Source organism: Leptinotarsa decemlineata, unplaced genomic scaffold, assembly GCF_025532065.1.
Source record: "Leptinotarsa decemlineata unplaced genomic scaffold, Ldec_3_MD MMD2_tig00000035_RagTag_RagTag, whole genome shotgun sequence".
NCBI lineage: Eukaryota > Metazoa > Arthropoda > Insecta > Coleoptera > Chrysomelidae > Leptinotarsa > Leptinotarsa decemlineata.
Genome location: NW_027412540.1, coordinates 26,230,522 through 26,250,920, shown reverse-complemented (window position 1 = coordinate 26,250,920; position 20,399 = coordinate 26,230,522). Strand labels below are relative to the sequence as shown.

At 35.2% G+C, this 20,399-nt stretch overlaps 2 protein-coding genes across 2 annotated transcripts in view; one reads left to right on the top strand and one right to left on the bottom strand.

The window, feature by feature from the left end:
- Nucleotides 1-7,211, top strand: part of Oseg2 (intraflagellar transport protein Oseg2) — a 33,377-nt gene extending 26,166 nt beyond the window's left edge. Inside the window, exons 17-20 of the mRNA XM_074172172.1 lie at nt 245-546; nt 4,418-4,619; nt 4,851-5,095; nt 6,905-7,211. Of these exons, the coding sequence (XP_074028273.1) occupies nt 245-546; nt 4,418-4,619; nt 4,851-5,095; nt 6,905-7,138 (983 nt within the window). The 3' untranslated portion in view covers nt 7,139-7,211. The remainder of the gene's footprint in view (nt 1-244; nt 547-4,417; nt 4,620-4,850; nt 5,096-6,904) is intronic.
- Nucleotides 7,212-10,583: 3,372 nt separating this feature from the next.
- On the bottom strand, nt 10,584-16,324 carry LOC111507586 (regulation of nuclear pre-mRNA domain-containing protein 1B). The gene is made up of 6 exons (XM_074172171.1): nt 16,060-16,324; nt 15,763-15,996; nt 15,177-15,277; nt 14,924-15,122; nt 14,448-14,623; nt 10,584-11,061 (listed from the first exon to the last, which is right to left on the bottom strand). Exons 1-6 carry the CDS (start codon nt 16,211-16,213, stop codon nt 10,915-10,917), a joined length of 1,011 nt encoding a protein of 336 aa, XP_074028272.1. The 5' UTR covers nt 16,214-16,324; the 3' UTR covers nt 10,584-10,914.
- Nucleotides 16,325-20,399: the final 4,075 nt, after the last annotated feature.

The following is a 20,399-nucleotide window of genomic DNA, read 5'->3' as shown; positions in this document are numbered from 1 at the left end:
CTGTATCTTTCAAACAGCAATAACGCCACCGCTAACCCGATTCTCAAGCCATAAACATGGAAAAACATTGATAAGCCACTTCCGTTCCAAAACTCTTACAGCTGCTCTACTAACTCTGCCCTAAATTTTGCAGCGTTGGTAACGTTTTGTCACAGCTACCAATTTCATTCACCCAAGTTTTCTTTCAACTTTTTGTAGTTATTGTAGGATAAGTATTTTCTTTTGATGAAAATTCTATTTTCAGATATAATCGGTGCTCTTGATCTTCTAGCAGAGCAGGGACAGTGGGCCCGTTGTATTGAGAAAGCTAAAGCTCACAATACTCCGATTTTACACAAATACGTGGCACTATATGCTGCGAAACTTTTGAAAGATGGTTTCGTTCTTGAAGCACTCAATCTTTATTCGAACTATGGTGCTCCAGCAATGCCTCAAAATTTCAATATATACAACCATATTGCAACTGAAGTATTTGGTGCAAATGATTTGGCAGGACCTTCCAGCTACGGTGTTTGGGAGCAACTTAGACAGATGCTTTTCGAAATAGTAAGTATTATAAATACTATGGAGTGATTAGATAGCAAAATTGAGTTTCATTAAAGATTGTTCTCATGTGTTATTGAGATATTTTCTTCACTACATTTATAAAGAATTTGGAAAATTGTGGACTGGTAATGAATTAACCACACTACGTGAAAAAACAAAATACTTCTTTATGTACCTCCTCAGTGGAGCCAATTGGCTGATTAACAAATCATATCATTGTAAAACTTGGGGCTTAGGTCCCAAGCAAACCCACTGGATTTATGAGATGATTGTCAGACCAATGATCACTTATGGAGCAATTGTCTGGTGGCCGAAGGCTTTACAGAAAACGGCCCAGGCGAAGCCCTCTGGCTTACAGAGACAGGCTTGTCTGGCCATCTGTGGTGCCATCAGTACCATACCGTTAGCGACCATGGAGGTCCTGGAGGTTCTGCAGAGAGAGGCTAGATGGCAGGGACCTATGCGAATGTATTTCAAGCGGAAATATATGATATTCAATTGTGTGCGGAGAGATTGGTAGAATCCAACCTCATACTCGGACAGTCAAGCGACGTTAGAAGCTCTTGGCTCCTACTGAGCAGAGTCTAAATTTATAGCAAATTGTCAAAAACGACTCTCCTCAATAGGAAGACATAACAAATCATCTTTGGCCTGGATTTCTGGCCATACTGGCCTGGAAAGCAATGAGATTGCTGACTCCCTTGCAAAGGAAGTTGCTGCAAGAAGGTTTATCGAACCAGAACCTATTATTGGCATCGCTTTAGGCTTTTCCGAACTAACATGGAACACCTAGATTTATGGACTTCTGATATCACTGATAGCAAAACGACTGGTCTATAGTTATTTGGAAGATTTTTCTTGCCATTTTTGGGAATATAACGCGAGAAATCTTTCAACAAGAAGGAAAAACATTTTCCTTGTAAGACAGGTTGAAAAGTCTGCAAAATACTGATGCGAGTTCATTTGTGCACGTTTTAAGTACGATGATGGGTACTTCGTCAGGACCACACGCCTTGTTGATATTTAGCTGTTTCAAAATTCGCCTGACTATAATCTGTTCAGAAATGAGAGAGACTACAGCAGTATATCTATATATATATTTTAGTGCCATAGGCGTACTGCATTCAAATTATTTACTCTCAACGAATTAATTAAATGAATTTATACGACGAAAATACAATATTTATTCTTGAAAAATATCATTCATAACAAACAAAATAACAAGTCTACTATGACAAATGTTAAAATATGTCCAGTAGTAACCAAGACGTTCTCCAACAAATATGTGTTTAGTTGAAGGGGATTGAAAAAATATTGTTTTTTTGAAGCCGGTATAAATAGATATTCCTTTGAATAATACTATCAACAGACACATCTCACCCGTCAATAAGACCAAATTGGCTTTTTAGCGGGGTTATTCGTGATATTCTTCAGTTTACTTCGAGAGCGCGTTGAATAAACAGCTATACAACATGGAAGCTAGTTGTTCGGGAATCGTGAAGCGTCCGAAATTGTCACCATTAAATATAAATGAAAAAACAATTGTTATGAATGTATATAATGCTTTGAGAATACAATATCCGCCCGAAAAAAAAAGTAAGGAGGAAGTAGTGCAAAAATGTGCGAGTATGACTGATGTCAATAGATCGACAATTTTTAGAATTCTCAAGGAACTCAAGGAAAACAACAACTTTGTCGAGCCGAAAGTATCCACTGGTAAAAAGTGTTTGGTTATCGATGAAGAGGTGAAGAACAGTACACTCTTTTTACATAAAAAACGAAATACCTACATTAAATAAAGTTTTATCAGTTATTAGTGAAGACAGTTTTTTCCTGATATAAGAAGAACTCGATTATGGAAGATATTACATGAGCTGAATTTCACTTTTGGAAGGGAAGATAGAAAGAGCATGTCAATAGAAAAATCAGAGACTGTAGAATGGAGAAGAAACTATTTAAGAGAAATGAAGAAAGCCAGAGCACTAGGTAAATATATTTTTCATTTGAATGAAACATGGGTCAATGAGGGTCATACCGTCTCGAAGGTTTGGCAAGATCAGAATATCAAAAGTGGAAGACAAGCCCTTATTGAAGGTTGGTCCACTGGTTTGAAAATTCCAGTTGGAAAAGGTCGTCGTCTTATCATCACACACATAGGCAGCAGTGAAGGATTCGTGAAAGATGGATTGATGTTGTTTGAATCGAAGAAAAATGAGGATTACCAGCAAGGAATGGATGCCACAGTATTCGAAAAATGGTTCAAAAACATACTTGTAAAACTTCCGCAGTGATCCGTAATAGTAATGGATAACGCAAGTTACCACAGTAGACGAGTCGAGAAGCTGCCGACGTCGTGTTGGAAGAAAGCAGATATTACTGAGTGGTTACAAATGAAAGCTATTCCTTTTGAATAGCGGAGCTCCTCAACTTGGCTAAACTTGGCTAAAAAGACCTTCAAGCTGTGTGAAGTAAAGAAATACCTATACAGTGCTCTGAAAACAGTCGACCAACAAGCTTGGAAAAAATGTATCCAAAAAACAATCAGAATCAAAGCAGAGATGTGGGATCTGGATGATCGCATAGACTCATTATCAGAACAAATTATTCCAGTTGTCATCAATCCTGATGAAACTGATTCATCCAGTGAAGAATCACTCAACGAATCCCTGTAGACTTTTTTAGATTAAAATTATCGTAATGTCTTATTCGAAGTAAGTATTCCCATTAAATCTATAAAATTGTTTCTGAATCAACTATAAAATCCAATAAGGAATATGAATCTTCATTTCCAAACCAACAAGAACATATAAAGTGTATCTCTCAGTGCAGCCACACTTTTCTACTTCCTGAAAATGTCAAAGTTGAAGCCGAAACGTCGAACAACGCAAAATTTTGAACGCGGTTCAACTCGAAATCAGATGTTCAAATTTCTTACCTCGGAAATCTATTCTATTAGTATACTTCTCTGGTGATGTTTCTAATACTTTATCCATCTTCATTATCATACCGACGATCAATTTGATATTATCAGTGTCAATGATAATAATAATATCAAATTCATTTACATCAAAAGACGAATCATAACTACAAATTATGTTTTGATTTAAATAGGTTGGATAAAGAAAATGGATAGTCTTTAAAATATCACCAGATGATACATATTTCTTTTAATATGCAAAATTTTTTAAATTCAAGTTAATGACAAATTTGATTTTTTTCCGAAAAGCTAATTTATCAAATGCAGTAACTTTTTGCCCTTTCTACATTTGTATTTATTTGTAAATTTAATATTCTGATTATTTTATAGATTTGTAGAAGGTAACAATTATAAATAATAAAAAACTATTTCAAATATAAATTGTCCTTCCCAAAATAAAATATTTAAACAAAATTAGTTTTCAACATATTTTAATTATCTTCTCTTCATACAGAATATATCAATGGAAAATTTATATTAATACCCCCAGTCCGGCGCCTATTAATATTATCTTAAACGTAATATCAGAAAAAACATCGAGCAGTTCTTTTGTCGGTATTTTCGCATTCTTTGTCGGTGTTTTGGCTTTCTTTGTCGCATATCCCTGCTTTAATGGCTCGTTAGCGGCGTCCTCAAGGGATATAGAGGGTAGATATATCTCAATGATTTTGTGGGTGAAATGCAGTGCTATTTGCTTGAAACGGCTATGTTGCTTTCTTTGATGTAGCGACATGTTTGCATTTTTGAAATTCTTTTACTCTCAGACAATACTGAAGGAACTATAATAGAGCAATCCAAACTACATCGAACTCAAAATTTCATTGCAAATCTATTTATTTGTCATTCTTTGTTTTCCTTGCTTCACTGCTAATTTAAATTCCTTTGAAATTATAGAACACAGGTCTGGAAGTAGCTCACAATGTCAAAGCAGACACCAAAAATCACTTCAGGAATTTAATGCTGGTTGCTCATTTCTATGCTCTCAGATCTGCATGCAGACAAGTATCATCATTGAAAAAAATTGGAGTCAAAATAAGTACTGCTCTTTTGAGGTACACCGATCTGATTCCTGCAGATAAGGCCTTTTACGAAGCAGGTCAGTTAACTATTAATTATTTAAATGGTGGTCAAACTATTTTTTATGGATTGAGAAATTGAATCGACTAATTTCATTTTGGTATCTTTGACATAACAGCTTTTTATCCTTTCAACGAGAGTGAACATGCACATTTATAAAATATAGAAAGCAACAAGGATTTGGGTCACAGAAATTGAGAAACTCATTTTTTTCTATTGATCAAATTTTCATCACACGTTTTTTCAACAGGTAAAGATATGAAAGAAGAAGGAAGATTATCGGAAGCATTCGTTTTTCTCAATCACTACCTAGATTTGTGCGAGGCTATTGAAGAAGGAGAGGGCCAATTGGTAGACCATTCCGATCTAGCTCAGACCGATTTTCCTTCGAACATTCCCCTTCCCGAACAGCTGTATTTATCAGAAGATCCGAAGGAGCACGATGAAATAAGAGAGTGGGTTCTTGCTGTCAGTATGGATCAGAAAGTGGATCAGGTTGTGTACAAAGACATACATTAATGATATACAATGTTCAGTACATCTGTCAAATTAGTTGTCATTTATTCACTCTGTTTTGCCAAATCATCATACATAATTTTTTTAACAAAATGAGAATTCAGTTTGGGCAACGTACCGCGCGCTTCGCCCATTTTACAGTCGCCATAATCGTCCTACCGAGAGAACTATTCGCAATGTGGTGGATGAAACTGAATCTACTGGTTAAGTAAACGATCGACTAACACCCGTACGTCGACGAAACTAAGATCTACCGAAAACATCGCCGCTGCCTGTGAGAGTGTGCAGGAGAATCCGAGGCAGTTAATTTCGCAACGCTCACAAGAACTCGGCCTTTCGCAGACCACAACTTGACGAATTTTGCGACATGACTTGGGCCTGCACAAAATTCAATTGAACGAGGAACTGAAGGTAAACGACCATAGACAACGACGTGTGTTCGCTGAAAGGTCTCTGAGCAGTAGGCAACTGACCCTGATTTTCATCGAAAAATCATCTTCAGCTATGAGGCCTATTTCTGGATGAATGTGAACGTGAACAAATGAAATTGTCAAATTTGGAACGATACCAAAAAGTCACTGTTTGGTGTGGATTTTCGGCTAGCGATGTCATCGGTCCATATTTCTTTGAGAACGACGTTCAAAATTCTTCCTATAGACTCATTCTGGCCATAGTTGGTATGATGAAGGGATACTTTGAAGATTTCTGTACGCCTTGTTCTCGTCGGATTCACCTTCAAAGTTATAAATTCAATAAGTTCCGGGAAACTTGGTAATTATTTTGTGAATATTTGCTTCTAATTTTCTATGACCCCGAGGCAAGGCCTAGCCCAGATTTTTGTTTCGGGGGTCTCAATAAAAAAGACGTTCTAATTCAAATTTAATTAATTGCCATTACATTGGCACAGGAAAAGCCCTCCACCGAGGTTGAGTGAATTGACAATAAAAAATCAATCCTTCTAACCTTTTATGGGCAAATTCTGTTATAACATCATTAGTTGGGATGATATCTCTGTGAATTGCCATTATGCCCAACCCCGTTAGCCTCTCTTGCCCACAAGAACTCCGTAGATAGGTTTTTAGGGGTGCACGCGGTTACTGGTAGAGTCGACAAGCCAGGGGGAGGGGTCCGGGACCCTTCAAACATATCAATATCCATATATCAATATGAAGGGCACCAAATTGTTGATCCAACAATGGAACAATATTTGATTTTCAAGGAAGAGAATTTCTTTGCAGAGTAACACCCAACATTGCTAATGCTCTAGAAGTAACATTCGCAATATGGGGTTTAAATGACATTTTTGGGTCAAGAGTGATTCCGTAATTTTTTATTGTACTTGTAGTTTCCAGTTCCGCTTACTTGATTTTATAAGGACGATTGATGGGATTTTTGTTTAGGAAAAAAGTGAATTTATGACTATTGTTTATATCCATTTGCAATAAGTTTATATCACACGAGTATCGGATGAGTCGTGAATGTCTTTAAACATCTTCAGATCATCAGCAAACAGCAAATAACAGCATACAAGTCATTTACAAATAGGTTGAAAATTAATGGTCCTAAATGAGATTCCTGCGGTACACCATTAAACACACAGTTTTTCACCCTTACTATTTAAAAGAAAATATTGTCGACCAAATACAGCCCAATCTACAGAAATAGCTGTTCTCTTCCTTTCAGTTCATCGAATTTGCATTTCCTTTCCAAAGAATTGAAAAAGAAAAGTGTTTGTAAGCTGCTTTTTAACCAGTTACTTGAAGTAAAATATATCTTTTTATTTTAAAGACACTTCCTGTAGACGAACGACAGCTCTTTGAATCATCGTTGCAGCAGGGAGAGACTCCTTGCTTGGTTACTGGTTACCCAGTCAGAGAACAAGCCGTTTCCTTTGGAAAGTCCAGCTTGCAAGCCAGTAAGGATGCCTGGGCCAAGCTGAACATGGGGGCGAAAATGACACCAGAATCGAACGTGGGTAATGTTATTTCGTTCATTACAAAGTGGTGTGGACCGCCGAATTAAACATCTGTATTTAATTTACAACTATTTCTTGAAATGTTAGAAATATTTCTGTTCAAATAAAAGGTTTGTCTTTGCTGCTGATATTTTATTATTCTCTACAAAATCTGCCTGCGATGGGGACAGAATAGGGAGTGAATCTGAATACATTGGAATCTTTCCTCACGGAGATCAAGAAGCTAAGTTCTAATAACTCCGAAAACTGGGCTCATCAAATGTGCTTTATATTGGAGAAATTGAAGTGTAGTTGAATTCAGCACATCAACATAACATCAAGGTGTATTCGCTCTTGATCACCTTGTTTTGAATTATTTTTGAATGAGTTTCAATTATTAGAGTCTCCATTGAATATATTTCGTGGCCTCCTCTGGCCAAGATCCTCACAATAGTCATGATTTCCAATTCGCTTGTTAGAGTATGTGATATTCCAAATATATGGCTCTCATAACTCCCTAACGTTTTTTTTCTCTTCCATCGTCTTGACATGTAGTGGGCCAAAATAATCCATTCCCTCAACGGCAAACGGTCCTACTTCTCTAGAAAGTCTCACTTCCAGGATCTGCCCCATTAGAGGTGGCATTGCGCTCTTTCATTTTTACATTTTTGGCAGTTCGAAAAGGCTCTTTCTACTCACAGCACCGCGACCATGTATTTCACAATATTTTTGTCTGGCTAACTCAACTTCTCTGTGGTGGACTTCTCTGTATCTGTAGAGTATATAGGTCCTGTTGAAATTCCTACAGTTATTGTGAGAGAATTTGGCAAGGACCTGGTTAGACCACTTGCGCATATAATGAACCGCTCTCTGGAAACAGGGATATTTCCCAGTTATATGAAGTCGGCAAAGATAACTCCAATATACAGGGCTATTCAAATTCGTTTCTGTACATGGGGATCTCGTAAACGATAATAGATAGTGTGTCGGTTAAAGTGTGGCAAAGTTGTGTATTTTAGAGACCTATTCAATGATGTAAAGAAATAGAATATAGCTCTTTTGGTTTTGGAGATATACAGGAAAAACCAAAAAATCCCAAATTATTTTTTTGCCTATATCTTCTTTATTCGCAGACATATTGAAAATCTGTCCACATTTTGCTATTGCCACTTGATGTGGGCTCTCAGAATATATCCATGAATTTTTTATACAGGGCGTCATCTGACTTACAGCCCTACAGGTGCGATATAAGTAGAGCTTTTGATTGTGTTTCCCATGAGGCACTGCTCAAGAAGCTCTGGCTGAGTGCTGCAAAACTGATTATAGAATAGAATGGAATAGACATATACTTTATTATCAAAGAAAATACAATCTTATTGACAAAGCTTGTTAAAAAATCTGGTTATATAGCACTTCAAAGAATAAGAGAAAAGAAACAATTCAAAACACAGATACACAGAAACACAATTTGAGCAAAACTAAATTCACATATCTAATAGATAAAATATAATAATAGAAAATAAAATTTAACGAATTGTAGACAAAATAGTTTGTATAGTCCCTTTCAAAAGATATAAATAACAAATATATACAATTTGAACATAAGTTCACATGCCATGGCAATAAAATAATATATATCCTAGTATAAAATATAATTTAAAGTATAGGTGTCAATATAAACAAAAAAAAACACCTACATTGAATCACAGCAAAGTTCCATTGTGATATTCATCAAGATTGTAGTACGCTTTAGTTGCAAGGGCATATTTAACAAGATTTCTGAACTTTTTATAGCTTTTTTCCTTCCTACTTTCGTAAGGTATGTGATTATACAGCTATTTACTTTCACAAATTAAAGAATACTTTGTCTGGCTTGTTTTTTGGACAGAAAGATGTATTTTATTTTCAGTTACTGGCAGGGTTAAGTAATTTGTAGGTTCCGGAGTTCCAACCATGTTGTTTTTTGTAAATCAGGCAAACAGTTTCAAGTATGAAAATACAAGTAACAGTGAGAATTTTTTCTCTCAAAAATAATGGTCTGCATGACTCGCGTACTCCCATCTTGCATAAGTATCTAACCGCTTGCTTTTGCAAAACAAACACTGAATGAAAAAGTTGTTGACCGCAAAATCCCCAGAAGGCAACACCATATCTCAGGTGGGACTCAATCAGGGAATGATATACCATTTTTGTTGTTGATGAACTCTGTTCATTTAAAACTATTCGAAGTGCATAACATCCTGATGCCAATTTTTTATTCAAAGCTGAAATATGCTGATCAAATTTTAATTTGTTATCCATGAAGATTCCCAGGAATTTGGATTGCTTTTTATTCTCAAGAATTTGTCCATTCAAGTATACATTGTTAATATTACAGCTGAAGATGAGTAGGTTTGCTTTTTTACTATTAAAGCACAAGTAGTTTGCGTCACACCATTTTTTCACAACTTCTAAATCACTAGATAGTTTCTTTCATATTAGAAGTATTTTTTCCATGCCAAAGGAGCGTGGTGTCATCTGCAAAGATGGTAAAACTTCCTTGAATTTAGAGAGTCGCCAGTTCATTTACATAAATAAGGAAAAGAATCGGGCCTAGTACTGATCCTTGTGGTACGCCCCATAAGATATCCTTTTTGTGTGATAGTTTTTCGTTTGATCTTACTGTTTTCTATCACTTAAGTAAGACCTGAACCAGTCATTACACACTCCTCTAAAGCCATAGTAGTTCAACTTTTGCAAAATAAGTTCATGATTTACACAATCGAAAGCTTTGGAGAAATCGCAGAATACTGCGGCTACGACCTCACAATTGCTGAGATGTGTGTAGACATGTTCAAGAAAGGAAAATATTGCATCATTTGTGCCTTTTGTCTTCTGAAAGCCAAATTGACAGTTGGTTAATATATTGTATTTATAAAGAAAAGCTAATACCCTTTTTTTCGCCATTTTTTCTATGATTTTTGAGAGTGTTAAGAGCATGGAGATAGGTCTGAAGTTATTTGGATCTTCTGCATTACCACCTTTGAAAATGGGAATTACAAGAGCTGTTTTTAGACACGGAGGGGAATTTCCAAGGGAAAAGGATTTATTTATAGCCATCACTAGTGTATTGAAAGCGGAATCGGGAAGGTTATTTAAAATTTTTACTGAAATTTCATCAATGCCTGTTGCATTTTTGTTTTTATTTTCTTGCAAGATTTCTTCCAGCTCTAATAGATTTGTGTCACCCTACTTGTTGGACAGAAGTCAGTTTGTTCAACTGTAAAGCTGGAAGTAGGCGTTCCTCAAGGTATTGTACAAGCTCCAGTACTGTTCATTGCTGACTTAGTGGAATATCTAGTGGAATACAATATAACGTTGTACGCAGATGATTCAGTTTTTTTAGTAGACCGCGAAGGCATTCTTACTAAGGAGGACGACTGCAATCTGTTACTAGGGAAACAAAGACAACACATAAACTAATCTTAAATTATGTTCACTGAAATAGACTAGTTACTGAAAAAAAACCCAATGTGTAGCTGAATTAACTTTTTATTCCATAGACTTTAAATCAAACAAATGTCATTCGTTTCAACGTACGAATTGAAAAGTACTATTTCGTAACTATATACATTTTAAAGTGAAATTTAACAAAACTTATAACTTCAACCACGTCCTCGTGGAGTCATACTACTTTCTAGCAAAAACTTCTAAAGATACTGCTTGATGGTAGTACTGCTTCCAGACGTTTTTTGGAAATCAAAATTTTGAAGCAGCTCCTCAGCGACGTGATTCAGTTTTTTCTTAAACAAGATGTGCAACAACACACCACCGATTCTTGTTTATACTATTTATCATGCATAATCTATTGCATAAATAAGTGTTCGGCAGAAGGTAAGGGAGCTAGGCCATCTGTTACATTTGGTAATTGCGTCAAGTCGGGCAGGTTGCGAATGTGATTGTGAAGCTCCGTTCTTACACTGAAAACTTTCAGCAACTTTTCTTGATACTCCTGAAAAACCAAAGGATAGCATATTACTCATAGAGTATGTCACGATTAGAAAGAACAAAATCCAGGCTAGTAGGCCATAGCAGAGATGAACTGTTTGTACCAAACGTTTCGTCCACTACTGCGGCAGACATCTTCAGTGATGCCTACACCACTGAAGATGTCTTCCGCAGCAGTAGCATTTAGTACTATAAGTTTCATCCAACCAATACTTATTGAATTACAAGTCATGTTAAGATTTTTATAGCAAATTTTTAATTTCTCTCTAAAAATGTCCGTATAAGTAAAAATGTATCAGAAAAGTTAAACTCCATGATGAGTTTGTTATGTATACATGAATTGATGACAATTAACCGAACTTGTTTTTTAAAATAAAGGGGATATCTGTCAAAAATAAGCAAAACTTTAACTTTATCCTAGTTGCATAAAATTTGGCATATGGATATAAAATTGCCGTAGACACAACTTTTTCAAGTAACTTTTTGTTAAATTCGATCTATAGTCTATTTCAAAAGAGTGTAGAGTAATAAATCATGAAGTGTCATAAAATTTGCCTGAATTTCGTTGTCGTCCATGGGCGTAGGCAAATCTTAGGATTATTAAACTTAATAATTAAAGTAAATTAAAAATTACAGACATAGATAATAATAAAAGGCCATTTTTGGGAAGTAATTTGGTCTAAAACTAAGTACCTACATGTATTTAGGTAAGTAAAATTTCTTAAAAAAAGATTTAGATTAATTTTAGTGGTTCTTGTAAACTTATTTAAGATGCAATTTGGGTTCATATACTTGAGCATGATTTCTCAAAAAAGGGTTAACACTTAGTTCCGAGGTGCCATGTCATTATAATAATCCCTTTTTGACCCTGCCCACCAATCATGCAATACCTATTAAACCCAGGTAATTAAGAAAAAGGGTTTAAATATATTGTAATGGTGTCTTAAACATTCGAGTTATAATAGTAATTGTTACTACACCAATTAAACGTACAGTGATATTGTGATATAGAAATAGTGAAAAAGTTATAAAATGGGGACATTTACTCCAAAGAAAAGAAGTGTAAAAAATTCTCCGCTATCTGTTTGCGAAAAAGTTATAATTTTAAATGTATATGATTGCATAAAACACGATCACCCTAGTTTGTCTGTGCAAGAAAGTGTTGAGCGATGTGCCCGAATGACTGGAATTGGACAGTCCACGATTTTTAAATTATTGCGAGAAAGAAAGATATCAGGCCAGGTAAGTCCATGCAAGAGAAAATCAGGAAGACCAATAAAAATCTTAGATGAAGACACCAAATGTGACATTCGAAGAAAAGTTCATTCGTTTTATTTTAAAAAGGAAATACCCACTCTTGAAAAAATATTTATCGAGATAAGCCAAGATAACGATATTCCTTTGATATCCAGAAAACTTTTATGGAAAACTTTAAAAAGTATGAATTTTGCCTGGGAAAAGCACAATCGAAAGGCACTATTACTGGAAAGTGATGAAATTGTTTGCTGGAGACGAAAATATTTGACAACTATAAAGCAGTACCGCAGAGAGCAAAAGAAAATTTTTTATCTTGATGAGACGTGGATAAACGAAGGTTATATAGTCAAAAAAATGTGGCAAGATAAAAATATAACAAGTTCTCGCCAAGCTTTCATAGAAGGCCTTTCGACGGGTATTAAAGTGCCTTCGGGAAAAGGGAAGAGGCTTATAATTGCTCACATTGGAAGCGAAGACGGATTTTTAAAAGAAGGTTTGTTAAGCTTTGAGTCGTGCCGGACGGGAGATTATCATGAGGACATGAATTCGGATGTCTTCGAAGACTACTTCGGGGAAATGTTAAAATTTCTTTCAGCTGATTCGGTCGTGGTTATGGATAATGCAAGCTACCATTCAAGGCGCTTAGAGAAGGTACCAACTTCAGCTTGGAGAAAGCAAGAAATTATTAACTGGCTGTCAAATAAAGGTATTCAGTTTGAGACGAATTCAGTAAAGAAGGAACTACTAGCCATAGTAAAACAACATAAATCTCGCTTCATGAAATATGCCGTAGAAGATGTAGCAGAAAAGTATAAAGTAACTGTGCTGCGCCTACCGCCATATAATTGCGAATTAAATCCTATAGAACTTATATGGGCACAAGTTAAAGGATATGTTGCAAGGCACAATACCACATTTAAAATGAAAGATGTCAAGGTATTGTTTGATCAAGCCATTATGGAAATCACATCAGAAAACTGGCAAAAAGCAATCCAGCATGTTTTAAAAGAGGAAGATAAAATGTGGGAACTGGACAACTTGGTCGATCAGGTGGTTGACCCTATAATTATAACACCAGGGGATGATGACAGTTCTTCGGATGAAGACTATACTGATGTAGAATAATTTAATTGAATTGTAAATATACTGTAGCGGGATAAGCAATCTGGACAGAGACCAGTGTATCAGTGACAGTGACACTTTTGCTTAGGTTAGGGTTTAGAATTAAGGGTAGTCTGAATAATTATTTTCTCGGAAGGTTCTCGAAAATTGTACCTAGTAATCTCTAGAACATTCAATTAGGGTATAAATAGAGTGTTGTTAAACTTTAAGGGAAGTTCACAGTTTTAGTATTGTTCAAGTGTCAAATTGTAATAACGTATCCAGTAAAGTTCTTGTCGTTTTTGTGAATAAATTGATTTAAAGTCCCCACAAGTGTTTCAATACGTAAAGTTCGTTCGTGTGTGTTTGTGAGTATTTCCCGATTTCGGTTCGTATATATTTTATTGTTACATTTATATTTTTTTAATAACACTGTTCTGCTGTATTGAATTTTTATTTCCTTTAATATAATTTTTATGAATGCATATTCTTTTGGCAATTATCCCACTAGCGCGCCTCTGGCTCAGTATTTATCCGTCGATAACAATGGACAAATCCCTTAAAACAGGGTGATACCTACCTGCTCTTTATGAAACGACATAATTTTGCAATGCGGACTAGGGAAGTGACAGAATTTATTGACGGATCACCCTGTAGCGCTTTTGAATACTTAATGAGATTTTATTACTCTACACTCTTTTGAAATAGACTATAGAAATGCACTTTTTCAATTTTTTTCAAAAAAAAAGTTGAATTTGACAAACACCGAACGTCAGTGGGTCGCAATTGGCCGCATCATTTCATGTTAAATTCAAAGCACAAACAAGTGCTTAAACTTCATTGAACCTTTTCGAAAAAAAAGTTTTCCATATGGTGCGCACTTTGATGGTGACACTGTATATCTCTGAGGAAACTAGCCACTTACGCCAGCAAATCGTCGGAAAGAAATTCCAAAAATCGACAGCCTTCAAACAATAAAAATATTGACACCGTTATTTAAACAATATCAGGAAAAATCTAATTAATGCTCACCTCCAAGTTTCGTTCAGCCTGAGCCAAAAGTTCCTCCTGAACTAGTAAAAAATCTCGCATCATAACTGATACTTTCTTTCTATGATCCATTTCAGCTGATAATCTAGTATTGTACTGGCTCAGTAAGTGGACTGCTTCTCCAACTTGTAAACTAAGCTTTTCGGCAGCTTCTTTATCTAAAATAAAAAATAAAACTGTTATCTTAAAGCAAATAGGTATGAATTGAAGGGGTTATATTTTTAGGAGTGATTAATTTTTGGGAAAGAAAGTTTTTGGCTTTCTACTACTCCAACTTGATACAAAAAAAAAACAAGGACGAGGGAATCTTCCTGGGAAAGGAAGGAAGTAATCAATTTCAAAATAAGTAACTCTATACATGGATGTGTAGATCATGCAAAGAAGTAACTTTCAGTTTGTGTCTGTGTTTTTGTCTATAACAGACATTCAGCAAATTGTAAATTTGAAAAAATGCTTACCTTCAATTTTCGAAATTAATGACACTTCTGAAACTTCCCTTGGCAATTTAGCTATTCTTTCTCGAACAATTTCATCCGAGGAGGCAATATTCAATTCTAAATCTTGGATAGCTTTGATCAGTTCTTCTGGTTCAGGAGGATCTCCAGCGGGCGTATGAGGGCTCAAGTGTACGTGAGTCTCAATTGACCCATCAGAATGCTGTAAAAAGTCTGTAATGATGTTCCATACTAAGCGTTTCATACTTACTCTTACCTCTATGACTTTTTCAGTCTCAGATTTTTTCCTCTCCCTAGTTGGACTTTTCTTGTGGTCGTTAGGTTTAGATTTCTTAGGAGGAGGCTCATAACCTAATACTACAAAAAATCAAATGAATACCATATAACATATGTTCACAGTGTCAGCTGTTTAGTATGTTGTTTGTTGGTGAGAGGCAGAAGTAAGAAATGTTTGGCGTGTTCAGGGATTTTCAGCTAACGAAAAAAAATGGATCAACGAATTTGCATAAAATTTTGTGAAAAACGGAGTTAAGTAGTCAAAAACACTTGATTTGTTGACAGTACCATATGGTCTTTGTCCACCGAGTCATTAGATTTGGCACACTGCAACTTTTTGATTACACTTGAATTTTCAATAATCTGAACAAAGTACGGACAATAGTTTTCAACTGTTGCACCATGTTGGCAAATCAAAAGTGAATCAGATAAAACACCAGGGTTTCTATGCATCTTTCAGTTAGGAAATAGTGTCTACAAATTATTCAAAGTAGACAGCTGTAAACACTTTTCTGGAGGATAACTATGGTTACAAAACATCACATTTCCTAGCTATGTGAGCTTACCCAGTGCTCGTTTGAATTCGCTTATCAATACACCATCATATATTCCTCTTTCATTCCAAATGGTAAGTAGCCTATCCAAACTGTTCTTTGTTTTTTCATCTCCTTTTGACATGTGTTCAAAGGCCTTCTTCAAATGTAATCCAAATTCCTGTCCATATTCAGGGCCTTTCTTTTTGCTATTTTGAATAACATCATTAGCTAGATACATGAAAGTAAGTTTCTTATTATCCTTCGCTGAAAATAAGACCGGAGATTATAGTTTCATGAGTGAGTGAGACTATAAGACTATATTTTCACCTTTGATTAGTTCTCTGATCCATATTTTGGCAACTGTACTATAATGTTTCCTGTGATGAATTAACCACAAACTCAAAGTTTGTATGCTTTGAGAGGAATTATTGAGTTCCGCTAGCTTCTTTATGAACGCGGTCTCTGTGAATCCACCAGCCATAATTCGACCAAAATTGATAATTTAGAGAAAAACTCGAAATGTTAGAGGTGGCTTTAGCAAATTCACAAATTGTAAATATAACCTCAAATTGTAGTTGTCATTTGCCTTGGAGCAATAAATTCACAGAATAGTGTTTACTATTCTGTGTAAACACAAATCAGGTGTGTTCGTTTAAATCTGAGTTCAAGAAACACTGTAATGTGAGATATACACCAATCAGTTTTACAAAAACGCAACACGTGTTTCACTAAACAGTAGCTTTTTCAGGCGTGTCTATACTGAGTATAGAAACCATCAGCGAGACCATGAGAGGGCAAGATGTCAATACGATAGTTTTACATTTAACAGCTATTTAAGTGGCTTAGAAATGTATGTTTGATTTTGGATTGGTTTAGAAATTTCATGTTCGTTTTGCGATGTTTTGGCTCCTTCTGTTCTTATAGATAGAAGATATAATATGATCATGAAATAATTTTCTTTAACTAATGGTCAAATTCTTCAAATTTTATTTGTTTTCAAACAATGACGCAATGGACATAGTCTGTATATAGTCTGGATATAGTCTGTAAGTCTATATTCAAAGACGCAATCATTCCATTCCCTTGAATTGAGAAGAAAGGGATTCTACATATCTATAGTTCTCTACTCGGTGTAAATAAAATTCAACAGTAGATGGCAGAGTTCCCATTGAAAATTAAAACCGTTGTTTGAAATGATGGGAGGTAAATCCTTAGGTGAGGTCTTTTCACACAAGGGCATTGTCACAAGGCCTCCCTTCTCTTGTCTAAGGCTGAACCAGTGTGTATCTAAGTGACATCTATGAATCAGAGAGGGACTTTGATAGAGGTAAGAATTTTCGTACCCATCAGTCAAAAAAGAAAACATATTCCAAAGTACTACCATATTCTGAAATTTACTGATAGATGCCGATGGCATTGTTGAAGACAAATTTCAAATATAAAAAATGTTGGTTGTAACATTTTTTATATACTCAAATGAATCGAAACAAGGAAACTTCGCTTATCACTTCAATTTCTTATACAATTTTTCCTAATATGTACCTACAGATATATCATAAAAACTGAAAGAATATTATCACGAGGTTTTGGATAAGTAGCTCGTGAAAATTGGCATTAAAGAGCAGAAAGAACTGATCAAGGTTATATTGTCTTTTTCTAAGTATTGTTATTGAGTACTTAGTCGAATTAGTATTTGGTTGTTTGGAAAGTTTTGTCCGTTTTATTGTCATGTGTTTTTGTAGCTCCATATCTCGATAAATATTTATTCTACTGTGTCGTAGCATTGTCGGTGGCCGTAGTATATACCGACTGATAGAGAATTTTGTACTCTATACATAGATGCTGTTAATTTTTTCCAAATTTCAAATTTTTGCATCTTTTCAGCTTTATGACTTGAGGCGATTTACCCTTGTTGATGAATTGCCAGTAATGGAGCTCAGGAAAACATATTTTCAACAAGACTGGGCTTCGCCTCACAACACTGCAATTGTCACCAATTTTTTGGCTGCAAATTCTGGTAATAATTAGATAGCCAACCAAAAAACCACCTGTTGGCCTGCCAGGCCACCGGACCTAACGCCTATGGACTTTTACCTCTGCGGCAGGTTGAAAGATCTCATATTTTTGAATTGACGACCAATTCTAGATACGAATTGGAAGCGACAGTAATGCAAAGTTTTGCATCTCTCACTCCTATTGACTTAATCAATTCGCCAAAAAACGTTCAGAAAAGGTAGCCCCAGTATGTAGGAGAAGCTGGTAGATATTTCGAACACCTTCTTTGTGGAAATATATTTCATTGTTCGTTATTTTTCATTATTATTATTATTGTTGAAGTTTCATTTATTAGTTGTAAATAAAGTATGGATTGTTATCAGTTTTGAAACTATGCGTTTTAATTACTGCTGTGACAAGCTTTCCCAACATTTGATAGCTACTACTGAACAATTTCTTTCTGTTTTATCGCCGCGTTGTCCAATACTCCAGTCATTTTAGGTTTTTCAAACCTCAATCTGCGGAAAAATTCCTACTGAGCTGAATTTTGGTATGAACCTTCATTGTGGCGTTTTAATGAAGATGTGAAAAATCGACATTGATATCGTGCCGGCTAAAAAAGTTATAAGGGTCAAAAGGTCACGAAAGTCAGTTTTTCGCGAATATCTCGCGACCTATGGCTCGGAGGTCAATAAAGGTCATTATAAAAATTATTTCTCATACGATTATCTACAAAAAATGTCTGTTGCATTTTTCTGTAAAGTCAACCGTTTTCGGACTAGAGCGCTGAGAAAGCGAGTAGCATTTACTCATATAGGGTATTGTATACCGTATACATATAAGGTGTCAACTCTATTGCTTTTTATCAATGTACTTAAGTTTTCTTAAAACATACATGAATAATTGATGGTGGATTTCTTATGCATCGTGTTGTATGGCAAAAAAATTATACATTCAATATTACCATTAACAAATATATTTATTATTTATCAAACAACTATGGTCAAAATACTGTTGTCATTTTTGATGGTTACTCCGATACCAGTAAAAATATCAAAGCGATGGAACAACTAAGACGAACCGCAGCCGTTTCTACATCTTTTGTGAAGTGCACTTCAATGAATCGATGGAAGTTCTAATGTTGAAACAAAAAAAATACTCGACTGAGAGCCTCAACAAGTATCTACACTGAAAGAAAAATATTCTGTTTCTGTGACAAAACTTCAACACTTTTTGGGAAAGGAAAAATGGAAGTCATGAAGATGTTTGAAAAAAGGCCCGATTCACACAATTCTGCAGAAATTTTCCAACAAGAAAATTGTGCTCGAAATGCCCTTGTCAATGCTGGAATACATTTTCTGCTAGCAATGTACGGTGCTCCAAAATCAAAAAATTCAATTGACAATTACAGATACTGCAGTTTTGCTAAACTAACAAGACAAAGCACAGCTGTGAAATTTCAATTATTACCACCCTCTTCTTCAGCAGCTCAACAGCATATTTATCAAATACAAACCTGACTAGGAAAAGAAATTTGATCCAGAACAGTGGGGTTGGGTGTTGAAAAATAATATATAACAACCAATAACAACTTTTTTGCCACCAGCACCCGGTGATCTACTAAACACAATCTTTTGTAATTGTACAAAAGGTTGTGGCGGCAAATGTGGATGTAAAAAAATTGGATTGAGATGTTCTAAAGCTTGTGGACATTGTCGTGGTCAGTCATGTTTAAACGCAGAGTCCACTAGTGAAGAAAATGATGAAGATGTTGATTTCAATACAGCAATAAGTCCACCCGATGTTTTGTCAGCAACTTTTGATGAAGTTGAAATTGAGGATATCGACGACGAATGAATATAAAAGAAAATTATATACAATATTTTTTTCCCCATTTTTCAATGTACAAATAAAAAAATTATCGAGCATAAAATAAAAAAAAAACCTTTTATTATACAGTTCATGGATTATGCCTACGAGTGCAATATCATAATGTAGTCGCTTTCTCAGCGCTCTAGTCCGAAAACGGTTGACTTTACAGAAAAATGCAACAGACATTTTTTGTAGATAATTGTATGAGGAATAATTTTTATAATGATCTTTATTAACCTCCGAGCTATAGGTCGCGAGATATTCCCAAAAATCTGATTTTCGTGACCTTTTGACCCTTATAACTTTTTAGCCGGCACGATATCAATGTCGATTTTTCACATCTTCATTAAAACGCCATAATGAAGGTTTATACCAAAATTCAGCTCAGTAGGAATTTTTCCGCAGATGAAACCTTAAATGACTGGACTAAAATCACAGCTTTGAACTCAAAATTGTGACTTTATTCTCGTAATTTTGAATAGAAGTCTAAATTACGAGATTGAAATCGAAATTTCGAGATTGAAGTCGAAATTTCCAGATTCAAAGTCGTAATTTCCGAGTAACAAATAATAATAATAATAATATATGGCCCTTCTGCGCTTCCGTAGAACTGAATCAAGTCGTTTGAAAAGAAAAAAAATCACATAATATACTTAAAAAAGCATGGCAGTATGGCTAGTTTGAATGAAACGAAGAAAAAAGAAGTGAAATAGGTATTAGAATTGCAAGCATCAGGAGTCGAACGATAATGAGTGGTGGCTATTACGAAATAATACATGAATATGTATAATATATCGAAT

Coding starts and splice junctions, on each gene's coding strand:
- LOC111507586 (XM_074172171.1), bottom strand. CDS start 16,213: ATGGCTGGTGGATTCACAGAGACCGCGTTCATAAAGAAGCTAGCGGAA. Junction 15,997..16,059: donor GATCAGAGAACTAATCAAAG/GTGAAAATATAG, acceptor TCTTATTTTCAG/CGAAGGATAATAAGAAACTT. Junction 11,062..14,447: donor AGGCTGAACGAAACTTGGAG/GTGAGCATTAAT, acceptor TTGGTTTTTCAG/GAGTATCAAGAAAAGTTGCT.